The sequence below is a fragment of the Pristis pectinata genome, chromosome 4 (genome assembly GCF_009764475.1).
Source record: "Pristis pectinata isolate sPriPec2 chromosome 4, sPriPec2.1.pri, whole genome shotgun sequence".
Taxonomy (NCBI): domain Eukaryota; kingdom Metazoa; phylum Chordata; class Chondrichthyes; order Rhinopristiformes; family Pristidae; genus Pristis; species Pristis pectinata.
This window is the reverse complement of record NC_067408.1, coordinates 51423319-51447905: the sequence shown is the minus strand read 5'-3', so window position 1 is coordinate 51447905 and position 24587 is coordinate 51423319. Positions and strand designations below refer to the sequence as shown.

Here is a 24587-nt window from a genome sequence, read left to right as displayed (position 1 = left end):
GGAAAGGCTTTGGGGAGTAAAGAGGAAAGCAATTGCTATAAAATACCCAGTCACTGATCTGCTCCTTCAACCACTCCACTGAAGCATCGGCCCAATGCTGATGTCACATCCCCCAAACTGATGGGAGCTCCTGTGACATTGATGTTACTGTAAGTCAAGGAGAGCTCGGACTGCTGTTCTTCAACTACACTCCGATATTGGGCTCCTTGTAGTCCTCAAAGAGGTCTGCGTGGGAGTGTAAAGTTGCTGTAATTGCTGACCCATCCCATGAGCTCTCCTCCACTCATTCCAATGGAGCTGTGTTCAGTATTTTTTTATGTTTATCAAAGTAGCATTGAAGATATTTTTGAAGCAAAACACGAAGGCGCTGGAGGAACTCAGCAGGCCGTGCAGCATCTATGGAGGGAAATAGACAGCTGATGTTTCGGGCTGAGACCCTTCATCTGGATTGGAAAGAAAGAAGGGAGGTAGCCAGTATAACAAGGTGGAGGAAAGGGGTGGAGCAAGAGCTGGCAGGTGATGGGAGGAACCAGGTGAGGAGGGTGATAGGCACATGAAAGGGGAAAGGTGGGAATGATGTCAATGCTGTATTACACAGTGCGCGGGTGAGTGGGAATGATGTCCGTTGAGCGTTTTTTTAGTTGGTCTGGGATTTATTACTTAAATACTTTATTGCATGGCTCAAAGGGTTTTTCAGCACTTCTGTGAACATAGAAGAGAAATAGGTGTGAACTCCTGCTGTGATATCCTGGCACTGGGCTGAATGGATTAGGCAAGAGCAACAAGTGATTAGAGAGACAAATGGCATATTGGCCTTTATTGCAAGAGGGTTGGAGTTTTGAAAAAGGGAAGTGTTGTTACAATATTGTTACAAGACACTGGTGAGACCACATGTAGAGTATTGGGCACATTTCAAGGGAATTGGGGGCTATGGGAAGCTTGTACAGAAGGGGAGTTGAGGCATTGGTCATAATGAATGGTGGGGCAGGTTTGAGTGGTCAAGTGGCCCACTCCGACTCCTCTTATGTTCTTGTTAGATGCCAGTTTTGTAGCGGTACAGGGGTAATCTAGCTAATGACACTGTTAGTTTTGGATTACAGACCTTCAGCTGGGCCCAAAGCCTTAGCTCAATACAGCACACACAGTCATTTCTTGAGAGGGCAGAGTGAGCAAATTGGCTGAAGACTGGTCTTCATGATGATGGGAACCTCAGAATGAGCCTAACTATAGCTGTCAGTGTTTCATCCTCATCCCTTGCACTCCAGTGCTGGGCTCCACTACCAGTGTGAAGGTTCGATGTCTAAGGAGGCTCTTCAACCATCATTCCTGGGTGAACATGGCAGGATTGTAAAACTTTGATCACACCCTCATCCACCTCCTTTTGCCATGAAGGCCTGGGATGAGATGCGGGGTATTTGTTGAGGTTTATCCCCCAATAGTTAGGTCACACAGGACTCTGTACTGTATATGGGCTGCTCCCAGGGATGCACAGAGAGGCAAGTGTCAGCTGCTGCAGGGGATCCATCAAGTAGGTGAAAATTTCTCCTGGTCTGCCTGAACCTCACTGGTATTCCAGTGAATTGTCCATGGCTAGCTGTATCTACAAAGGAAAATAGACAGTCGATATTTCAGGTCAAGACCCTTCATCTAGTGTCCAGATGAAGGGTCCCACCACAGATGCTGCTTGACCTGCTGAGTTCCTCCAGCAGATTGTTTGTTGCTCCAGATTTCAGCATCTGCGTCCTATGTTTCCAGTGTCCATGACTGAGTGTTACAAACTGGCCAGCTCTAAGGTCTAGAAAACGGCGCTGGGTGACATGTCGAATCTGGAGGCAACCCCTGCAAAAGTTTGATGGGCAGGATACTCTACAGGAAGGGTGTAATTACACTGGAGTGGAAGCAGAGGAGATTCACCATGATATTGCCTGAGATGGAGCATTTAAACTAAGAGACTGGGTGGCCTGGGTTTGTTTCCCTTGGAGTGGAGGAGGCTGAGGGCTGGGTGGGGGGGGTGGGGGTTCAGGTTAAGTTACACAAAATCTTGAGGGGTATAGATAGGGACAATGTCCAGCTACATCCTGCCCTGCACCACAGTAGTGTAGAGGGCAGGCACAGTAGTGTAGCGGTTAGCTTGACGCTACTACATTGCCAGCGACCTGGGTTCAATTCCTGTCGCTGTCTGTAAGGAGTTTGTACGTTCTCCCCGTGACTGTGTGGGTTTCCTCTGGGTGCTCCGGTTTCCTCCCACATTCCAAAGACGTACGGGTTAGGAAGTTGTGGGTATGCTATGTTGGCGCTGGAAGCGTGGTGACACTTGCAGGCTGCCCCCAGAACACTCTACGCAAAAGATGCATTTCACTGTGTGTTTCGATGTACATGTGACTAATAAAGATAACATGTCTTCTCTGATCTTAAAGAACAGGACAAAGCAAATTACTGCAAAACTTATTCCTTTAGCAGAGGTAACAATCTGCTGGAGGAACTCATCGGATCGAGCAGCATCTGTGGAGGAAGGAATTGTCGACGTTTCGGGTTGAAACCATGCACCAGCACTGGATAGCAGTCCTGATGCAGGGTTTTGACACAAAACATTGACATTACTTTTCCTTCCACTGACCTGCTAAGTTCCTCCAGCAGATTGTTTGTTGTTCCAGATTCTAACATCTGCAGCCTCTTGTGTCTCCCTTAGCAGAGGTGTCCATGACCAGAGGGCATTAGTTTAAGGTAATGGAAAGGAGATTTAGAGAAGGAACTTGAGGAAGATTTTTTTTCACCCAGAGGGTGGTTGGAATCTGAACATTCTGCCTGAGGGGGTGGAGAAGGTCTCAAGACATTTATACAGTACTTTGGAGACACAAGAGGCTGCAGATGCTGGAATTTGGAGCAAAAAAACCCCAAACTGCTGGAGGAACTCAACAAGTCAGGCAGCATCTGTGGATGCAGAGGGGTGGTTGATGTTTCGGGCTGAGACCCTGCATCAGGACTGAGAGTGTAAAGGGGAGATAGCCAATATAAAGAGGTGAAGGGTGGGGCAAATGACAGGTGGACCCACGTGAGGAGTTGTGACTGGTAGATGGAGCAAGGTGGGGGAGGGAGGGGTGGAGATAACAACAGAAGCTGGGAAGTGATTGGTGGAGGCAAAAAAGGGTTGCAGATTATGGAATCTGATAGGACAGGAAGGTGATGAGTGAAACCAGACAGGGGAGGGATGCTAGGCAGGTGGGAATGGTGGAGGGGGGAGGGGGAAGGAAGGGAGGGGTTCAAGTGGGTAAAGTGTGTGGGTAATGAGCAGATAGAACCAGGTGGGGGAGGGTAAAGAAGTATTTAGATAAGCTCTTGAAACACTATGACTTAGAATGCTACCTGCTGGGTGCTAAAACTGGGAATAGTACAGATAGGTACTTGATGGTTGGCATGGACTCAATGGATCAAAGGGCTGGCTTCTGTGCTGTATGACTTATCATTCTAAGGCCCTCCCACCATTGCATACTAACTGGCTGCAATCTGTGTTAAAACCCTACAAACAGTTTGTTTAAGGGTTATATATAATGAAAACTGATGTCATGTGAATGTTAGATAATTGGAATAACATGATTTGTGATGTAAATGTTGACTTGAATATTCCATATTATATAGATCTGAATTTTATTAATCAGGGTTTAGCACTATGTTACTTCCATTGTTTCTCATACATGTAGTCTTGTGTTGTGACATTGATGCATGCACGTCTGTTGACTGTGAATCAAACCTGTTAGAGTCATAGACATACAACACGAAACAGGCCCTTCGGCCCAACACATCCATGTTACTTGGTGAATTGAGTGAACTCTGCTTACCCTAGGTGTCACTGCATAACCAACTATTTGCTTAGACCCTGCCTCACTCTTTGTTTAAACTAAAGCAAGGCTTAAAGCACTACTAATGCAAAAAAAGGAAAAGGTCACTAGAGTGAGCAAAGTGCATGTCCATATTAAAATACTTTCCTTTGACTCTCAAGGAGTATTCTATGTCAAATCATTTTCTCTGCCGGTCTTCAATAAAAAAAAGGGTCCATTTTTGTTGGAACAGGGTATTAATGGTTGACGATCCAAGCTGCATAAACAGAATTTTATTGGTGGCACATCTGGTAGAACTGCTGCCTCACAGCTCCAGGGACCCTAGTTCAATCCTGACCTGGGGTGCAGTCTGTGTGGAGTTTGCATGATCTGTCTCCATGTGGGTTTCCCCCTGGATATTTCGGTTTCCTCCCATATCCCAGAGATATGCAGGTTGGTAGGTTAATTGGCTGCTGTACATTACCTCTAGTGTAGGTGAATGGGAGAATCTGGGGGAGTTGATGGGAATGTGAGGAGAATAAAATGGGATTGGTGTAGGATAGGTATAAATGGATTCCTGCTGGTCAGTGCAGACTCAATGGGCTGAAGGGCCTGTTTCATTGCTGTATGACTATAAGTAGAATTAAAATAAAGATCAGCCAAAATATTAATGGAAATAACTTGATTTATATAGTGTCTGTCACATTAATGTTATTTAAGGTTAATAATAAGTAATGTTACATGTAATTGACATGTAGACTTAGGAATACCAAGTGCACATTTTCTTTCAGCTCAGATACTTAAATACTGGTTTCGACTCACGTAGGTGCATGAACAGGTCATTGCAATGAGTGCTGGTCCCAAGCCTGGTCTCTTCTGGAAGTTCATGTAATTGATTGTTAGGTCACTGAAATCATCGTGTCCTTGTTCCTGCCAGGAACATCCTGAGATACATGCCCCTGATAGGAGCTGCAGAGAATCCATGTGACTGCTGTGTTAAACCATGCTGATCACTGGGAGGGTTGTCAGAGCTTGAAGAACCACACCCCAGGGAAGCCACATAAAAGACTGCTGTGGAGGTGAGGGGATATGTAGGGGTGGGGGTTTAATGAAATGTTCAGTGTTTGTGGCTATAGCACCCCCACCAATGGCAGAATCCCTCCACAAATGACTGCATACTATAACCAGGTATGGGAAAATCAGACAGGCAGTGATTAAGCTGCATTGCACAGCAGAAATAAAATAGAAAGGCTGTGAACAATGATGGAGCAAAGGAAAATGGCTGGGAAATGATTTTGACCATTGGAATATGAGCCTGTCAGAAGTTATGATCAAAGTTAGCATCACGACTCTTTAACTCATGACTCACTTTTGCGACCTGGCTTTTATTACTAATGTATGACAGCTGGAAGTACAGTAGCATGGTGGTTAAGTTACTGGACCTGCAGCCAGAGTTCTGAGCCACTGCTCCTGAGCCATGAGTTCAAATCCCACCATAACAGCTGGGGAATTAACATTCAAATAATTAAATAATTCTGGACATTATAGTAAGCGAACTTCAATAGCCTTCTGTACTTTGTAGTTGGAGAACTCAGCAAAGGGGAGGGTGAAGTCTTAGTGCAAAACTCCATAGAGGAGGTATTTGATGCCTTGATGGGCTTAAAGGTGGATGAATTACCAGAACCAGATGAGATGTATCCCAGGCTGTTCCGGGAGGCAAAGGAAGAGATTGCTGGGGTCTGGCTTAGATTTTTAAATCTCCACTAGCCACCAACAGGTACTAGATGACTGGAGGGCGGCAAATGTGGTTCCTGTTTTCAAGAAGGGAAGCAGGGAAAAGCTTGCTAATTACAAATCTGTGAGCCTAACATTAGTAGGGAAGTTATCAGAAAAATTTCCGGTTGGTCTGGACATGATTGAATCGCCTGTTTCCATGCTGTATGACTCCATGTCTATTACGGTCACAGTGAAGTTACCGAATTATCTAAATGCCCATCTGGTTCAATAATGCCCGTCGGGATAAGAAATCAACTGTCCTCACCCAGATGCACCAGTGTAGTTGACTCTTAACTACCTGCTCGATTCAGAGGCAATCAGGGATGGACAATAAATGGGAGACACAAGAGACTGCAGATACTGGAATCTGGTCAACAAACTGCTGGAGGAACTCAGCTGGCCAGGCTGCATCCGTGGAGGGAAATGGACAAGGAGGCCACACCTGCCTATAATGTGCAGTCATTTGTGGAGTGATTCTGTCAGTACAGTGCACTACACGGAGCTGAGGTAACCACAAGCACTGGGCGATGCATTATTTCCACCAACCCCTGCATATCCCTTCACCACCTTAGCAATTCAGGTGAAGGATCTTGACCTGAAACGTTGACTGTCCATTACCCTCCACAGATGCCACCTGATCTACTGAGCTCCTCCAGCAGTTTATGGACAATAAATTGCCAATAATGCCTGCACAAGTGAGTGAATACAACAAAGTGATTTCACTTGTAAATTATCACTAACCCATTTCACTCTGCATATAGTTAATTTTGGATCACTGGAAAAAAAACAAGAGCTGTTCTGCTCAACTTCCAGGCTGAAAAAATGTCAGGAAACAAAACAAAAATAAATGGAAGAAAGTGGTATGAACACTCAAAAATATTTACATTTTATTGAGAATTAGATTTTGCTTTTAATTTTATACAGTAATGACTATGGACATAATCACTGAGTGATTAAAGAAATCATGAGCTTTTGTATATAAAAGATTAAACATACTTCATTAAAATTTCATTTCTCTGTTAGTCCACAGGGTGGTGACTGAAGAACAGATTTGATAAAAGCCTAGTCACATGCCCTTAACTTGCAATTTTATGTAAGGGAGTCAAGATTACTTTGAGGCAGTGAAAACTCCACGATTGTCATTCCAAATGTCTGTGAAAAGCCTGACTTTAAAAAAAAGTACCGTGCCTGCAAGATGTAGTGACGGAATGGTTATGAGCAATTTTTCATGCACTTTTGTTTTAAATTAGCAGTGTTGCTTCAATTCCTCAGCGTAACAATTCCACAATAGTCGTCTTGAAATAGGTTCCCTGCTGACTCCACCCCTCCTAACTTTTAGTTCATAGAAAAACTTATAGAAACACTGTCGTATCTTTAAAGTGGTGGAATGGGCCAAGTGCCCAAATTCGGAGGCTCATGCCAAGTGAAAAAAAAATGACATTCATAAACCACACAGAGATGCAAGAAACATGGGCAATTAAAAAAATGACAAATAAAACAGTGTCCTTGGGAAGCCATATTTGCATAAATTTATTAGTCCAAGACATGTACTGTAGATACAAACATAATTAAATACAAGAAACAATTTCTAAACATCAATCACCTTGGTAATGTTGTCCTTACACCTTTTTAAAACATGATTTTGGAAGAAAATGGCAATTAAAAATCATGAGCTGTTCAAACCTCATTAACTACAGAATCTAACTTTCCGTTTTTAGATTAAAAAAATCTGCACCTACTAATACGAGCAACACACCCAGTACATCCTGGAACACAGACTCAAAACAGCCTCCATATCACTTTGCTGTCTGTCTGCACAGTGTGTGAAATAAAGCACTCCTTACCAATAGGGAAAAAAAAGCAGAGCATTAGATATTTAAAAGTCGTAACGTGTAAATATCTGATGATGAGATTGCCTCCTTCAATTAATGAGCCTCAAAATGAAATAAAATGGTGGGAATAGGCAGCCATTTTAAAGTCTTAAAGCTAAATGAAGTATATTTTGTGTGTCCTGTTAATTTGATCGCAGCCCTGTCCCCTAGCACCCTGCAAAGAAAGTTTGAGTAAAGCGTAACTACATTTCAATGCTTTCTGCAATGACATAGATCCCCGATGTGCTGTCTTTTTATATATTATTTACAATGCAATCTATCAACCATTGATAATTCTGATTTAAAAATACAACCTATTTTGATCCACCTGTTTCCTGAAAAAAAAAGTCAGTCCTGTATCTAAACAGATTTGTAATTAGTCTCCATCAGTTGAATAGTAAATTTCATTCTGAATACTTAAATCTTCTGAAATTCTATGAGGGAAAAGACATCAACAGGCCAATTGTAAATAAGAGGAAGGACTCACTGAGGATAGATGCTTTGGTACTTCATTCAACGATGCGGAGGGTGCTGGGGAGGAGGCAGCTTTGACCTGGGATGTATTTTAGCCGGGCTTTCCTGCACGAAATTTCACGCTGGATGTGGCTTGCGGCAAGTTTGGGTGCTTTGCTGGATTTTACGAAAGGGATAATTAACCTGGGTCAAGGCACCTTTCTCTGGCAAACCCACCATTTACATGGCAAGAAGGTCTTCTGGGACCAAAACGGTGCCATTGTCTAATGTGTATTGGGGGTTGGGGGGGGGGGGGGGGGGGAAATAGGATGCTGCTTTTTACACAATTTATCCCAGATGCTTATGAATGAAGCTGCCTATAATGTTTGACAACATAGCTTGAACCCCAACAAACATGAAGTATTGGAAGCATTTGTTCAGGGGCCCTCAAGTTTAACATTCCACCAACACATTAAGGGAAATAATCTGGGAGTGTTCAAAAAGAAAAACAAGCTGCTTCTGTACTGCTTGATGGCTGGATAAAATATTTTCATTAAAATTTATACAGAATCCTTTCTAAAGAGTTCACAATGATATAATGCATTGATGTAATATCTCATGGTTCTAAGTAGCATGGAGTTGAGAGGTAGTGTGTGAGTGTGTGCGTTAATACACACATACAGGCAAGCAGCAAAATAAAAGTGTGAAAGCACTTTAGGTCTTTGAAATAACGCAATGTACGACTTGACAAGCCAACTCCTGGAGGATTCAGCAGCATGCACAAGGTTTGAAGTGAATACCGATCAAAGGCTACTGTTGCTTAAAAGGATGCACTGATTACAGTACATGTAACATAAAGTTACAGGGGGGAAAAATTACAAATTTGATTTTGGCAAATTGGAAAGTTCAGAGATCAGTAACAATCGAGCTTCTTTTCATAATTCTGTCCCTGCCCGCAGTGAATGGAACATACACCTGGCCACTCTACCCACCTGATTGTAGGGAAGGTCACTCAACTGGAGAAGGCCTCACAGTCAATTCCAATCCTAATCCTAATTGCTGCCATTGATGCCAGTGTACAACCATGTGTGGTTACTGAATGCTGGATTAGTCCCCTGGTTTAAGGACACTCAGGTCATTAGTACATTAAATCTTCACCAGCTGAGGGAGATATTTCAGCTCAACGACTTCGGGATTTCTGATCTACAGTGTTTACAAGTTGACTAAATTGAATCAACTTGGACAGATGTTAATGTAAACCTCCATTAGCAGAAACAAGTTTTGAATCAACCTTTTCACCTGCAAAACATTAATTCACAAAATCGTTTGACTTCTACTGAATTCTATGGAGAGCCTAAGTGATGCATCTTTTTTTTTGCTTTTCCTCTTTTCTCCCTCTGGACAAATGTGAAGACTGCCAGTTTTAATCAACTGTAAAGGGAATGTTAGAAAGGATGAATCACACTATTGAAGAGGTTAAACACTGGCATTTCAGGGTGAATGACTTGTCTCTTGTCCGATTTACTGGACATGGTGGAGGTTGACATCATTGACTTGCTAAGAGGGCGCTCACAGTGGAATTGGGATGTCAGCCTGGAGCACTACACTGCCATAATTTCACTAATTCCAATTAAATTTTACTAATTCCAGGAAAAGTAGCAGCCATGTTGGAAGGTGGACAACTGCCTTCAGAAACATTCAGCAAGCACTCTCTCTCTCTCTCTCAAAAGAAGCCAACACTGACAGAATGGCTTTAGCAGAGGTTGCATTCCTCTGCAGTTTCCACCAAAGGCTATTGGCCTGGAAACAAGGAAAGTAAGATTTCCTTGACAAAGTTAATACTTGCAATCAAAGCAGAGAACAACAAACTTTCTAGGTTTCGACAATAAAGAATCAAAACATTTCCAATGAATTAGGAGCCATCTGAAGGAAGGTGCTGAATGTAAAAATGCTATTTTTCCCCAAATTAAGCAAAAGACTCAAAAATAAGATTACATGCAAAACATGAGTTTGATATCAGACCTGATCTGAAGCCTATTCTCAAGGGCATTTGATTACAGATGTAAAATGAAGTTGAAAATTTATTTTGTGATAGGCAGTCATATATGACAAGACAACAGGACAAAGCAGAACTGACCAGCCCACTGTAGGTCATCATCAGTAGGGACCTCTGTAAGCAAGAAGATTGGAATGGACATAGGGTAAAACAGGTGTTACTGGAGGTGCTAGAGTGGGAAGCAATGGCAGGGTTGAGTTTGCTGTTAAAATCGATTAATGGATAACTGTAATCTTTGCATCCTTACTATCAACGGGTAAACTCTGACGTCCTAAGACTAAATAAATGAAAACAAGACATTATTAAAGCAATGGCAAAGTAGCTTTCTCATCAATAAGGCTTGAGGCACTGTCAATATTCAATCCAAAGTAACAATTTATTTTTCATGTAGGACAAACAATTAACTTCTTGATTTTTTTTTTGCAATGTGTCATCATTATGGCATGATTTCTTTCTTCCCCCACCCGCCCCTCCCACTCCCCTTTCTCTCCTCTCTTTCTGTCTCTCTATCCCTCCTTTCCTGCTGCAGACTTCAGCTGAGTGAGGTGATGTTTGAACGGCCGCCAGGGGGCGCGACGATGCGGTGACCACTGCGACGAGGGCCGTCATCCACTTGAGCTCCTGTAAACGAGAGGATTGGAAAAGCATGAAGCGAAGAGGCCTCCGGGAGACAAGGGTTCCCCTCTGCCCACACACACTACATTTTACACTGTGGAAATTGCCCTAAGTGTACAGATGTCTGGTAAAAACCTGGAATGCGGGCGGCGTAATGAGTAGGTAGAATAAAATGAGTTAGGATAGGATTACTGTAACAATGGGTGGTTGATGGGTCGATGTGGCCTCGATGGGCCGAAGGGCCTGTTATTTCTCTACAGCTCTATCTCCCCATTTCCATATTCCCTTACAACATAGGAGGAGGTCATTTATGATGCGTCTATGCTGGCTCACAGAGCAAATCCATTCCCCCACTAATCTTCCCTAAAATCTACTCTCTGCACATTCCCACCGAGCTACACTTGGGACAATTTACAGTCGCCAACTAACCTACTGACTGCGAGTCTTTGGGATGTGGGGGAAACCCACGCCGTCAAAGGGAGAACACGCAAACTCCACAGACAGATAGCACCCAAGTTCAGGATCAAACCCAGGTTACTGGAACTGTGAGGCAGCAGCTCTACTTATTGCCCCACTGAGCTGCCAGACCCTGCCGACATAAACCAGGCAACTCTGCCCTTGGTTTGGGTCAAGCCACAGGTACATTCATCTGGGATCGAGTCAAACTTTCCCTGTGTGATCTTTTAGACTCTTGAGAGCATCCATAACATTTAGCCCCCAATTCTACAGCATCAACCAGCAATACACATCAAGTGCTGGGAATCAGCTGGTCCACTGCACTTTAATGTCCTGAGAGGCTCTTGTGTGGTCTCTTCTGTTCTCTCTTCACTCCCTTTCTTCATTGGAATCTACCTGCAGATGGCATGGGGGCAAGTTTTCTCCCACTCTCCTTCCTATCACCGCACCTTCCCCACCTTTACTTGTACTCAGCCAACAGTATATGGGATCGCAGCTTGGTTTTCCTTAAGCCCAAATGATTCTAAATCAGTACAAGTAATTGTAATTCTTTAGCATAAGAAGAAAGAACGTCAGCAATCAGCCATTTGTCCTTTTCAGCCTGCTCCACCATTCAGTAAGGCCATGACTCGCCTGCAATTTGGCTTCAATTTCACCTACCCACCTGAATCCCATACTCTGCAGCTCCCCTTAAATATACTTAATGTCACAGCATCTGAAGTGGAGAACTCCAAAGATCCACAATTTGCTGAGGAAAGTAAAATCTTCTTTATCTCAGTAAGTGTTCCTTTACTCTGACATGCTTCTTACCAGTTCCATTCCCACACCATTTACCTTGTTAAGCTTTGCTTAAAACCCTACCAATGGCCAAATCAGCAGCTCCTGAGTATTGGAACTGGGTAGTGACGGTGCTTGGTTTGTGTGCAATTTATTTCAGTGGATTAAATCCAGTCAGTGAAACTTGAGCTGTTTAACACAAGAAAAATAAAACTCCCTTGGTCTCCAGGACCCAAATATTTTTTTGATTTTTAAACATGGTTGTCCATACCTGCATTAGATTTTGTTAAACCATCAGAAGTTCTTCCTATTGAAATGAATGGAAATGTTTAATTGACAACGGAATGAGGCCAATTTTCTGAAGGGCTCAAGTCTATACACTAATTATGGCTTCAAATGATCATATTTGGTAATATTTTTGCTCTCATTCATCAAAATATAAAGCTTTACAAAGTACATTCAGGTATTTTAGCAAACAGGAATATTGTTCTAGGCAGAAAAAAAATCTAGATTTCGTTTTAATTAAAAGGAACTTAAATGAAAACAGCTACTTGCATTAAAAAAAAGCAATTTAATGTAATAAAATGTCCCAAGGCATCAAATAAAACAACTGTCAAGACCAAGTCCTGGTAGATTTCACCCTTTCTCACACCATGCACAACAGCTACCTAAATAGCCTAATCCTTGGTGGGATCTGGCCAGTAGCAGGAAATCAGGTACACTGGGATGTCCCGGTGGATCTCCACAGTATTGTAGTGGACCTCCACTATTCTGAATATCCCAGAAGCAGTTGAGTCTATCAGAGGAGATAGGGGAGGGGTGGGGATGGGGAAGTTCAAGTCTCAGGATTGGGTGGGGGTGACGAAGCCCAGAGAAACAATTCTGAACCTCCTGCTCCCACATTACATGGGGCCTCCTTTATCAATTGGATCTCCCTGTAGGTCATTGTACCCCGATCCACATAACTGGGGTTCTACTGTTCCGAGTTGGTCAGTTCTGGCTACTTAGCGAGTTTAGAACATAAAACAGTCCAGCACAGGAACAGGCCCTTCGGCCCACAATGTTGTGCCAAATTAATTAAATGCCTAACTAAACTAATTCCCTTCTGCCTACAAAATGTCCACATCCCTCCACTCTCTGCACATTCATGTGCCTATCTATGAGTGTTTTAAACACCTCTATCGTATTTGCTTCCACTACCACCCCTGGCAGCAGATTCCAGGCACCCACAACTCAGTGTAAAAAAATTGCCCAAACAAATCTCCTTTGAACTTGCCCCTTCTCACCATAAATGCATGCCCTCTAGTATTAGATATTTCGGCCCTAGGAAAAAGATACAGACCATCTACCCTATCTATGCCTCTCATAATCTTATAAACTTCTATCAGGTCTCCCCTCAGACTCCAAAACACCAGAGAAAACAACCCCAAGTTTGTCCAACCTCTCCTTATAGCACGCGCCCTCTAATCCAGGCAGCATCCTGGTGAACCTCTTCTGCATCCTCTCCAAAGCCTGGAGAGGGTGCAGGCTGAATGGAATGGGCTTTAGCTGAATGGAAAACTGGCACAGCCGTAATGATAACAGGAATGTGGTGGTATTCTGTTGCTCTCTATTTTTCACACACTACCCCACCATTTCCATTCCCCCTTCCTGGCCTGCCTCAAAATCTATTCCTGTAACTACAACTGAAAAGCACTGAAATGGTTATCTGGTTAAATCTTTTGTAATGCAATAAACTGAAACAAAACAAAATTCAAATCACAATCAACACAAACTCTTTTGCAGATGGAACATGAAGTATGATTAAAATGGTCAAAATGGAAGATAACAGCAGACTGACATTACATGACTAATGTCGCACAGAGATGCATTCAGAAGCTTGAATTTCCAAACTCAAAACTGTGAACTGTAGACTCAAGTGCAACCCTCTCTTTGTTCAATGATTTCTATCAGACTTCATGCTAAAGTAATAATCTATGCTAGAAATGAAGACTACAAAGAAGAATTTAAGTGCTGAATCAGTTTCTTCTGGTTCAATTGCTACTGTGAATGAGCACTATAGCCCATGTGTTACTGAGCTGCGTAGTGCCAGCATGTCTAAGGTTAGCTGATTTCAGCTGGGAAAACCACCAGACTTTGGGGAAGGGGAAGCAGTGGGAAAACTACTAGCAGGAAATAATACTGGGTTATTATCCAATAGCCAGTACTGGAAAAATATTGGATAACATAGGGTTCTTCCTCCAGAATCATCGGAAAATACTTTTTGGCCTCTGCAGGAAGACCAGCTACTTGAGTGAGTCAGTTTTGAATGGGGAGAGTGAAGGGCAGAAAATTAGCAAAGAGGGGAAAGAAATGAAAGGCAAAAAGGAAATTCACTGTAAATGACAACATTTAAAATTCATTTCTGTAAAAAGAAAATACTCACCAAAGCTTGAAGTGACTCGCATTCTTCCAATCAAGTTCTCCTTCACAAACCATGGACAATGATCCAAAGCGAGCAGAAACTGACTAGGTAGCTTCCAGGATGCCTATCCTTTGAAGACATCCTACCTCCCTTTCCTGCTCCCTACGCACTCTCCTCACAGTGATCTTTCACTTCCTGTCCACTCTCAAGGGCCACATTAGCATTTTGCCAATCAAAACAGAACAAGCAGCTTCCCTCTTCGAACTGATATCTATCGATTTACGGGCATGCTTGCCAATCTAAACAAAAGACCCAGGTTCTTCTCATTCAGACAATAATAATTTTAAAACTTATGAACACAGGAATTGCTTTCCAATCAAGATGTTAAATCACATGGAGATGGAACTTCATCTGGTGAATATCTAAAAATCTCATTTTCTATTATAAGCTATAAATCATTATCTGGGAGTAAGTCTGGGTCTCGGCAAAGGTCACACATCCCAGTGTGACCTTTGCCGAGACCCAGACTTACTCCCAAATAATGAGAATTAAAATATCATTTTTCTGTAAATATCCTTAAATTACACTGCTCAATGCAAGCTTGGTGGGCTCTGTACGATCTAGGCCTGGTGAGTTTTTCCACCATCACCGCCCCTCCAATTCATTTCAGGTACTTTTGGACAAGAGAGCCCTAATCACTCATACAACCTCCCTAACTGAGCTAAGGAACCTGACGTGAGACTAATCACTGCAGCAGCCCATCCTCCTCTCAGAGAGAGGGAAGGCGCGAGCCATCTCACTTGTGTGATGCTTCAGGTGAGTGACTCTCCAACAGACACTGTACTGCCAGGAACCATATAGTACAGTGAGAGTCCACTGTGTGTCTGGACCAGCTCTTTAGAAGTGCTCTCCAAATAACCTCATCCTCTGTTCTACATTTCTCACTTTAAAATATTTATCCACTGTCTTTTACGGAATTGGTTTCCATCATCCTTTCAGACAACACATTCCAGAATATAACTCTCTGCCCAAAAATACATTTCTGCCCATTTCACTGATAGCTTAAAGTTGTGTCCTCTAGTTACCAATCCTTGTGCTAACAGAAACTTACTCCCAATAGCGTTCTAGCAAAACTCATCATAATCTTGAACACGTCTACTTCATAACAATCCCAGCTTCCCTGGTCTCTCCACATCACTAAATCCTCAGCATTGGTATCATTCTCCCCTGAACCTTCTGCAAGGCCTAGATATCAGTTTTAAATTGTGGTGCCTAGAATTAAACCCATTAAATCTAGCTTAGGGCTAACTGGTGTTTTAGAAAGGCAACTATAAGTGCAACAGTGCACCTCTAAACTGTCAAGTACTCTTAAAGTGACAGGAATCCTGCTTTGCTTATTGTTATATTTAATCAATACAGTGTGGTGTATGTTGATAGAAGAATCTCAGTTGAAATGTAAGGAGTTGGAAACGTTTCCTTCAATGCTGAGTTCTTACCGGAAAGGCTGAAGCCAGACTGGTGTAGATTTCGAACTGGTTGGGGCTGTTTCGAAGGGGAGGTCTTGGCTGATGCTGAGGGGGTTCCTGCTTTAGGGGTGCCTAGGTCGTACACTGGACCATCGTACATTCCTCTGGGTACGCCACGCACCTGTGCCAACTTTGGAAACAAAGGAATGTATTAGGTGAAGACCAGATATGCAGGGATGATGATTATCTATTGTATTGTTCATTGACACAGAATAACCTAGGATGCCATACAGCCAATGAAATATCACCCCTTGCTTCAATTACTTAAACACCCACCAACCTGTCCCCTCTCTACCCAAGTGAGGCAGGTTTAGAACAAGCACAACTGGCCTAGGAACCAAGTTTAATGGTTAAGCTTCAGCCACACAAAACTCTTGACTTCTACCACAAGTATGGAATGCCCACTGGAAAACATTGCTGAAGATGTGCATAGCATCCATAAGCCAGAAGTAATTTATTTGATGCCTGGCAGAAGCACGCATAAATATTATTACAAGTCTGTGCTAATTAAACTATCTTGCAGCATGGTGCTTGGCAAACTAAAGCCAGATGTCCCACAGAAAGAATTCCCAATGGGATTAGGGAGAATTACAGCTGAATTCATGCTGAGCTAATGGATGGATCAACAACCTGCCATTTTCAATCTTTGCCACATAGAATTGATGAAAAGGGTTTATCTTTTCTTGAGTGAAGGCCCAAGCCCTGAAGCTGAACAGCAGGCAAATTAAGTTCAAAATACAATTGTGGTAGTTAAATGTTGCCAGCTTCAGTATCGAAGAGCAGACAGGGAAGGAGCAAACAGGCAAAACTTCCTTTTGGCAACTGTTGAGAAACAGGTGCCAATGGCATCAAGGTCATGGGCAGCCTTATCCTTCACCTTCCCAGCAGAATTGCTCATTAATCCTCTTTTCATTCGCACCAAGGAAATGGCCAGAACACAAATGATGAAACACAAGCCCCCCATGCTGACTTGCCAGCTCTATTTCCAGATGTTCTTCCATCCCTTTCTCTTAAGGATGCGATTTGTCCAGGCTGCTTTGCATTTCTGGGGGCTATTCAACTCTAGAAAGGATGATGCAGTTCCTGGTCTCATTCACACACTTCCAGCACTAGTTGCTGGAGAACAAAAAAATGGGATAATTATTTTTAGCTCTCCCCTACTAACAATGCACAGACACTTTAAAGTTTGCTGAGCGTACAGATTAATTCATTGCACAAGAAATACTTCAAAACATTTCAGAGATACTCTATTTAAGATTAAAGCAATGCATGAACATGTCGCGAGTTATGCACCATGTCTGGCCTATCACTGGATCTTTTTAAGTGGAAGATGTTGCAAAATAGAGTCAAACTTTGGCCCAATGCCCAGCAGTTGAGTAGCTGGGGTGCTCCTAACTGGTTAAAGAAGTGTGATTAGGAAGTATAATTTGTTTTTTTTTGGTTCTTACTCATGAGATGAGCTGATGTGGTGACCAATCACTGGAAACTAACATCAGGCTTTGGTACCCATCTGGGAGAAGAGCAGGAAGGAGAATGTAAGGGAGAAACTTATGAGATGAAGGAGAGACAGCAGCAGGTGAGAGGAGACAAGAAGAGAGTATCAGTGAGATGGGGGCAGGGGTGAAGAGAGGGGGGACAAGAATGGTGTCAGTGAGATGGGTGAGGGGGAGTGGAGTGAGATGGAAAGGGGGAGGGGGAGAGAGAGAACAGACAATGACACAAAGGCAAACAAAGAACTTGTTTGTATACCTTCTTTCACAACTGCCAGATAGGCTGATGTTTTCTAACTAATGCAATGGTTTTAAATTGTAATCACTGCAATGAGGAAACTGTGCCAGCCAATTTATGCGCAACAAGCTACCAGAGACAAAGGGATTATAATTGATTTATTTTAATTGTCCTCATTCAGAGATATACATTGTCCAGGACTCTGAGAAACAGAGCCCCAGCTCCTCTTCACCTTTCACTTCCAACAAAGAGCATAAACATGAAATCTCTTGGTACTTTGCCAGAGTCTCTGCAATGGCACTTATTGAGTAATCTTCTGACTCAATGGAAGAAGTGACACTGAACCACTACTGCCATTACTGAGATGTAATGATCAACAGTTTGAGTTGCCATAGCAAAGCTTCTAAAACTCTTACTGAAGGGAGACAGAAGACTATATGCAATTTGGAAGGGAACCTGTGGGCTTGCTGCCCTTGCTCTTCTAATTGGTGAAGGTCATAGGTTTGGGAGGTGTGGTCAGACTTGCCTAGGCAAGTAACTGCAGTGCATTCTGGAGATGGTGCACACTGTAGCTACTGTGTACCAGTGGTCGATTGAACAAATGTTTAAGCAGGGTGCAAATCAGGCAGGCTGCTATGTCCTGGGTAGCTATATTTCTTATAGCAACTTGGGTCCAATTACACATTAGGAACTGAACTGGGACCTGGATGTGCAAATAGCATTCCTGCTCACCATGCACCTGTGGAGTTGAGACTGGCAATTACTGTGCAGAAAGAGTGCTGTATTGTAGCCGTTAGCTGAACGTTTTAAATGGCTTCAGAGAACAAGCGAGCCCTTATTATAAGCTTGGGGTGCAGTTTCCTAAAGAATCAATCACTGGCCCCAGTGTGGTGGAGTAGGCAGGCTAGACACTGCCCCGGACAATCACCAGAGACGGGCAATTGAGGAGATCAATTCACAGCAGGCTGAGAGGTAATAAAAGCTGCAAAATACAGCTTTGTACCACACAAAAGCACCTTCCCTTTGGTCAGTCTGGCTTTGACTTTAAAAACAGATGATAGAAATGAACATTGGGCAAAATGTAGTTTGTTCAGATCAGTTATCTCCTATTTTATACTGAAATGGAAATGACTTCATCTCTCCCTCTCCCACAAGTTATAAATAGTAAAAACAAGAAATGACAGATAGGTTAGAGAGCGACTAAGGGAGAAGGTTAACGGGATATATTTCCTGTCCAGGTCTTCTGAAAAGGATAAGGAAATCAAGGTCTAAAGGAAACCTTTCTTTCTCTCATTCTCCCTCAAAGGCTCTTCCACTTGCTGTGCATTTCTGGCAGTTTTACTACTCTCCTCCATCTCAGTTTTGTTACAGGCAGAAACATAGTAAGAAATGAAAGCAGGGCGAATCTATTCAGGCCCTCTTGGCCGCCCCACCATTTCATAAGATCACAGCTGGTCTTTTACCTCAGCGCCACTTTCCTGCACTGAGCTCTTATCTCATGATTCCCTTAATATTAAATAAAAACACCATTCCTGTTCTTGGACACACTCAGTGACTGAGGCTCACAGCCCTCTTAAGTAGACGCTTCCAAGGATTCACCACCCTCTGGCAGACCCCTTATTTTCTGTGAATGTAACAACTGGCTGTAGACACACCAGCCAGGGGAAAAATTATCCCAGCAACAATCGTGTCAAGCTCTGTATGAATTTTATTTGTTTCAGTGAGATCACCTCTCATTCTTTTAAACTCTAGAGTATAGGTCCAGTCTGCTTAATCTCTCCACAGAGGGCAAACTCGTCATCCCAGGAAGTAAGCTTCCATGCACCCTCTCTCTCGCAAGTATATCCTCCTTTAGGTACATAATATTCAGGGCCATCCACAGTGAGAGCAGCATTTCCCCACTCCTTCAACCAAAGCCAACAGTACATTTGCCCCCTTGCCTACCCACTACAGCTGTATGTCAACTTTCAATGATTCATGCACATGGACACCTAGGTCCCTCTGAATACTAATGCTTTCAACCTCTCATTTAAAAAAATACTACACCTTTCCATTCATAAGAATGTGTCCTTCAAGAAGAAAATTTTATTCTGTTAAAAAGAGGATGAATGTCTCTGTGGAATTGATTTTTGACATCATTCTAATAGCTCCTCCCACCCCAAGGAATAGATGGATAGGACTATAATTACTGAGTTTCTTCTGTTATGACAACAGCTAACACTACGAATGGTGACACCTTTTGATGTGAATCGTTGAACTTGGGTTACAAGGATTTCCTAAATACATTAAAGACTTTGCCTTGTTAAAAATCTTAACTTGAGTTTCTGGGGTGAGTGCATACAAATAATTAAGAAAGTCACAGTTGCGTTCTGAACAAAAATTAGACCTTAATATGAGCAGCTGGTGTAACTTCCACTGGTGTGAAACCTACAAACCTAGCCCCACACTCACGTGTCACGTGCAAAGCTAAAATTTTACATTTTCAAAAGGTGCAGCCTATTCCAACCATTCCATTAGTAGCCTCGTGTTGATCACCAATCATCTTCCCAAGCTACGTTAGGTGATGAACAACATTTTCCACTGGAGTTTGTTATCCATCCCTACGCATAAATACAAGTATTTGAGAACACAAGAAAATAGGAGCAGGAGTAGGCCACTCGGCCCCTCAAGCCTGTCCCACCATTCAATATGACCGTGACTGATCAATGCTGGCTTCAACTCCTCTTCTGTGTCATTTCCCCATAACCCTCAATCTTTCAAATATTTATCTCCACCTTAAATAAATCTAATGATCTGGGCTCCACCACCATCAGGGACAGAGAATTCCAGGGATTCACTAACCTCTGACAGAAGAAATTTCTACGCACCCCAGTTGTAAATGACCAGCCCCTTATTTTGTAGCTATGTTATATTTGGTATAACACCATTATTTCTTTACAGTAGGCATTTGCCATTTACAAAACTACCATTATAACAAAGTGTGCATCACTCTTTCCTCATTGCTACATCTTAACTCAAAATACCCAAACTGCATTTCAGCCAGCTTGTCTTTGCCATGAAATTTTACATAACAAAATGCTTTCAGGATCACATCTCTTCAGTAATTTGAGGAATGGCAATGTACTCCTCAAGCAGAAACACAAGCTGAGGTGGACTGGCCAACAAAAAAAGACGGCAGAGCTCGGTGGCACAATAGCATTAATCCTTGGGATCGTGCAGCGGGATCACAGGAGAGAGACAACGTAACTTCCTGTCCCTTGGCCACTGCCTGAAAAGTAGCAAGGTGAATAAACTTGCTAAACAAGCAATTTAAAGCAGTGGCTTTGAAACTTTTTTCAGCAACTCACTTTAACCAGATGGTTCACCCAATAATAATTTCTTCAATCTGTTGACCAGTGTTTGTTTAATGGAATGGAGATGGTAAGCACTTTTTTTAAAAAAAACCTTGTACACTAGCTGGGGGGGGGTTCAAGCCCCTCATTTTGAAAATCACTGGTTTAAAGCATAATTAGAGATGGGGTAAAAGGGCTGTTTGACAGTCAACAGGCTCTGAGTTCACTCACTTTCCAGATTCCTCCCTCGATCATAATCAGCATTGTGCAATCTTGCAAAATGCTCTTCCTTAGTGAAAATTATAATTCTAAAGGGATAAGCAGTTGCTTTAGGATAAATGACTGCAAAATTCACCAAAATGTTTGTTAAGTTGCAAACCTAGAGGGTGTAATGGAACCCATCTCTCCTTATTTTGCCTGTTACATATGCTGTGCTTTTAAAGATTTAATTAAGAGTAAATAACATTTCCAAAACTGCTTTGCAACAACCAAGGCATTGTGCCAGAGTAATGACCCCGAGGTTGGTGAAAGGAGTCATTGTAACTGCTGCTACATGTAAAGTGGTGTCAGATGTTAATGTGGAGATGTGATTTAAAGCGGCACTCACTCACTCTCCTCATCTAACCCCCAGCAGGAGCTACAGACAAAATAAGGTAGCTCTAATCCCACAGTCACTATCTTTGAGGGAGGAGGCTGGGGTGGAGAATGAGGCCAGGTGTCCTGAAAATATGATAATGAGCTATAATCCTGTCAATCAATATTGTAAACTCTCCCTTAGGCTCCCTCTGCCCGTCCACACACCCCATGGCCTCTCTCTCCCTAACTGTGTGTGTGGTTGGATCATTAGTCACTAATAATCACAGTGCAAGTTTGGGGTTCTGCAACCCAAATCCCCATCTTCAGCATGCATCATATCTCACCCAACCCATCCAGCCTATACCTCCCTCTGTACTCAGGTGACTGCTGCTGGATAAAGCCATTCATGAAGTATCATTGCATTTGCTGGCAATCATTGTGTAGAGCCTAAAAGGTTCAGATCAGGTGTGTATTTTGATTAAATATTGGGGTTTGGATTGTGCTGTGCCAGAACAGCACAATCCAATGGGATGACTTGCTTAGTATTACCATGTGGTGATTGTACTTGATCCATATTTGGTGTTTGAACCTTGAACACATCAGTAGCACTTTTGAGACCATGGTGATAGTCTGGTATCAAGGAAAAAGATAAGTGCTTGGGTTGAGGATGGGCTAGGACTGGATTTTAGTTTTATAACTGGACAGATCCTTCCCTTTATGTGAGCTGGGGGAGACGGGGGACGGGGACGAGGAGGGGGGGAGGGGGTGGGAAACCGACATGGTCAAAGGCTGGTGTACAGAAAGTCCACTCAGCTCTGAGAGTTGGAGTCGAACCCTACAGAAACAAGCCTTCCAGCGCACAGCCTCCACGTCAGCCATCAATCACCCACTTACGTCAATCCCATTTTATTCTCCCTGCATTCTCATCAATTCCCCCCAGATGTACCATTCACCCACTCACCATGCGCAATGGCTAATTAACCTACCAACCTGCACTTCTTTGGGATGTGGGAGGAAACTGGAGCATCTGAGAGAAACCCTTGCGGTCACAGGGAGAACATGCAAACTCCACACAGACAGTACCCGAGGTCAGGATTGAACCCAGATCTGTGTATCTGTGAGGCAACAGAACTACTAACTGTGCCAACTCTTCCGCTTCATAATTTTGAAAATAAAGAGATGGATCATGCAAAGACAAACATTTGTTAGGAATCTGATTTGAGATGTTAATTCATGCAAAAAGTATTTTCAACATAACAGAAGTTTTTAACATTTTGGTGTCTCCTCTCACTCCTTTACATGGAGAGAGCCTCTAGGTTAAGCATGCAATGTTCATGCACTACTCCAAAGAGTCAGAGTGAGTGCAGGCTGAAATATGGATACTGAAATTGTTTAACTAATGGCATTGAAAGAGCTTTGTGAGTTACACTGACACAGTTGATGGAAGTCCCATGAAGAGCAAGGTCTTCAATTGTGAAGTTCATTGAACCGCATAGGCACATTTTCACGTTTACTGCCACAACACGTCAGTTTTCACCCCATGCTCTCTATTGTTCTATTGCAAATTCTCTCAGTTGCCATCATGTAGTATCCCAGATGTGATCCATGCAGTCAGCTCTTAAGTGGACTTTTCACAATTCAAGCAACAATCTTGCAGGGGCATGCTGCTGCTACTGAATGAATGGATGTTGCAATGATGACGGGGAGTGGGAGAGAGTCAGTGAAACCTCTACAGACTGCTGAAGAGCAGTGTCCACAGGAGGCATGCTCTTTGGGCATAGGGGCTGCAGAGATGTTGCAGGGCCACAGCCTGATGTTTCTGACAGGATACTACCAGTGAGATCTCTGTGAAGACCAGTATAGACTCTGAACATCTGGAAGTTTGGAAAAACTTGCAGTGGTAGCAAAGCATTCTGCCTATTCCTGAGGGCTGAAGGAAAAATGGTCGGCATTGAGTATTGAGCCTCCATACTCCTAATGCCACAGTGAGCAAAAAACTGAGATGTGGCAGATTCCACATTGAGGGCTTGGTATACCCCTCAAGTTAGGAAGCTGATGGTGACCATGACTATAGTCTCTGTGGGCAAAGCAGTCCAGTCACACGTGAGGTCGCAGAAGGTCACAGTGAGTACAAGCAATGCAGCTTGAACACTGTCCTTTTAAATAGCCAGGCCTCAGGGCAAACAGGTTACTAAAAGTTAACCAATGAGTAAATAAGAACCATCATTTCTCAGACCAGTAAGATTGAAAGTTGCACAGGAGACAAATTTTGGATGTTGCACTACTTATGAAATCACTTTGGGAGAGCTTTATACTGGGGAAAGAAAAAGGTACTTGGGCAAACAAAAATCTCACCAAAAAGTCAGAAGTAGAATTTCTCCAAGGGCACAGAGTACCCAGAAATCTACAAAATATTTGCTCTGCTCTGGGTCAAGCTGATATTTGACTGCACAGCACTTTTTGTGGGAGTTTGTGTAAAGGAATTTCTAGGCCATGGCTTCTAAATACTGACTAATTGATTCAGAATTGGAAGCACAAGGAATTCCATGTTCTGTTACTTTTTTTTACTGCACCTGGTGGCTTCCACTTTCTCTGGGAATGGAAAGAAATAACGTTCCGACAGGAATTTAAGAAAAACTGAACATTCCTAATACTTCTTTTCCACAGTCACTGTGTAAAGCTTATTTTAATTGGGTTTTTGTGACTGCACCTAAAATATCTGAAACAGAAAAAAATTACACGCTACAAAAATACAAACATCCTACAAACTACAAAACTAAAACAAAAATTCCAGAGTGACATGATAGAATATGCAATTGTCTAACAAAAAAGCAGGAGACACTACCGGTCTTAGTTGACTGAAGAAACTTTTTTTTAAAACAGTTAAGTAATCTAACTGAAGTGACAACTCCTGACATGAGTTAATACACTCTAATAGATGCGAAGTGCTCCAAGCTCTTTGCTTAGGAATGTTTCACTATTACATCTTTGCCCAGTTACTGCTGTCCAAGAGGGAGCTCCATATATAGTGCAGTTGTAGCTCAATTAGGGGAAAAAAAAATCCTTTGAACTCTTCCCTCTGTCTGCTGTCAGGACTGAAAGGTGCTGACATCCTGTTGGAGACGCACATTTGTAAAGCATTATGCTCTGATGTGCTGAGAAGTCCGCTTAACATAAGGAAAGTATTATTGTCTGTATACTT

The 24587-nt window shown here is 42.7% G+C and overlaps 1 protein-coding gene across 4 annotated transcripts in view; it reads right to left on the bottom strand.

Annotated features, from left to right (window-relative positions):
- Window positions 1-7094: 7094 nt before the first annotated feature.
- Window positions 7095-24587, bottom strand: part of LOC127569012 (dihydropyrimidinase-related protein 3-like) — a 159510-nt gene continuing 142017 nt past the window's right edge. The window contains exons 13-15 of one of the 4 annotated variants that reach the window (XM_052013263.1): window positions 15720-15879; window positions 12091-12126; window positions 7095-10592 (exon numbers count right to left, since the gene is read on the bottom strand). In XM_052013263.1, coding sequence (XP_051869223.1) covers window positions 10504-10592; window positions 12091-12126; window positions 15720-15879 — 285 coding nt within the window. In that variant the 3' untranslated portion in view covers window positions 7095-10503. The remainder of the gene's footprint in view (window positions 10593-12090; window positions 12127-15719; window positions 15880-24587) is intronic. The other 3 variants (XM_052013261.1, XM_052013264.1, XM_052013262.1) reach the window with 3 other exon arrangements.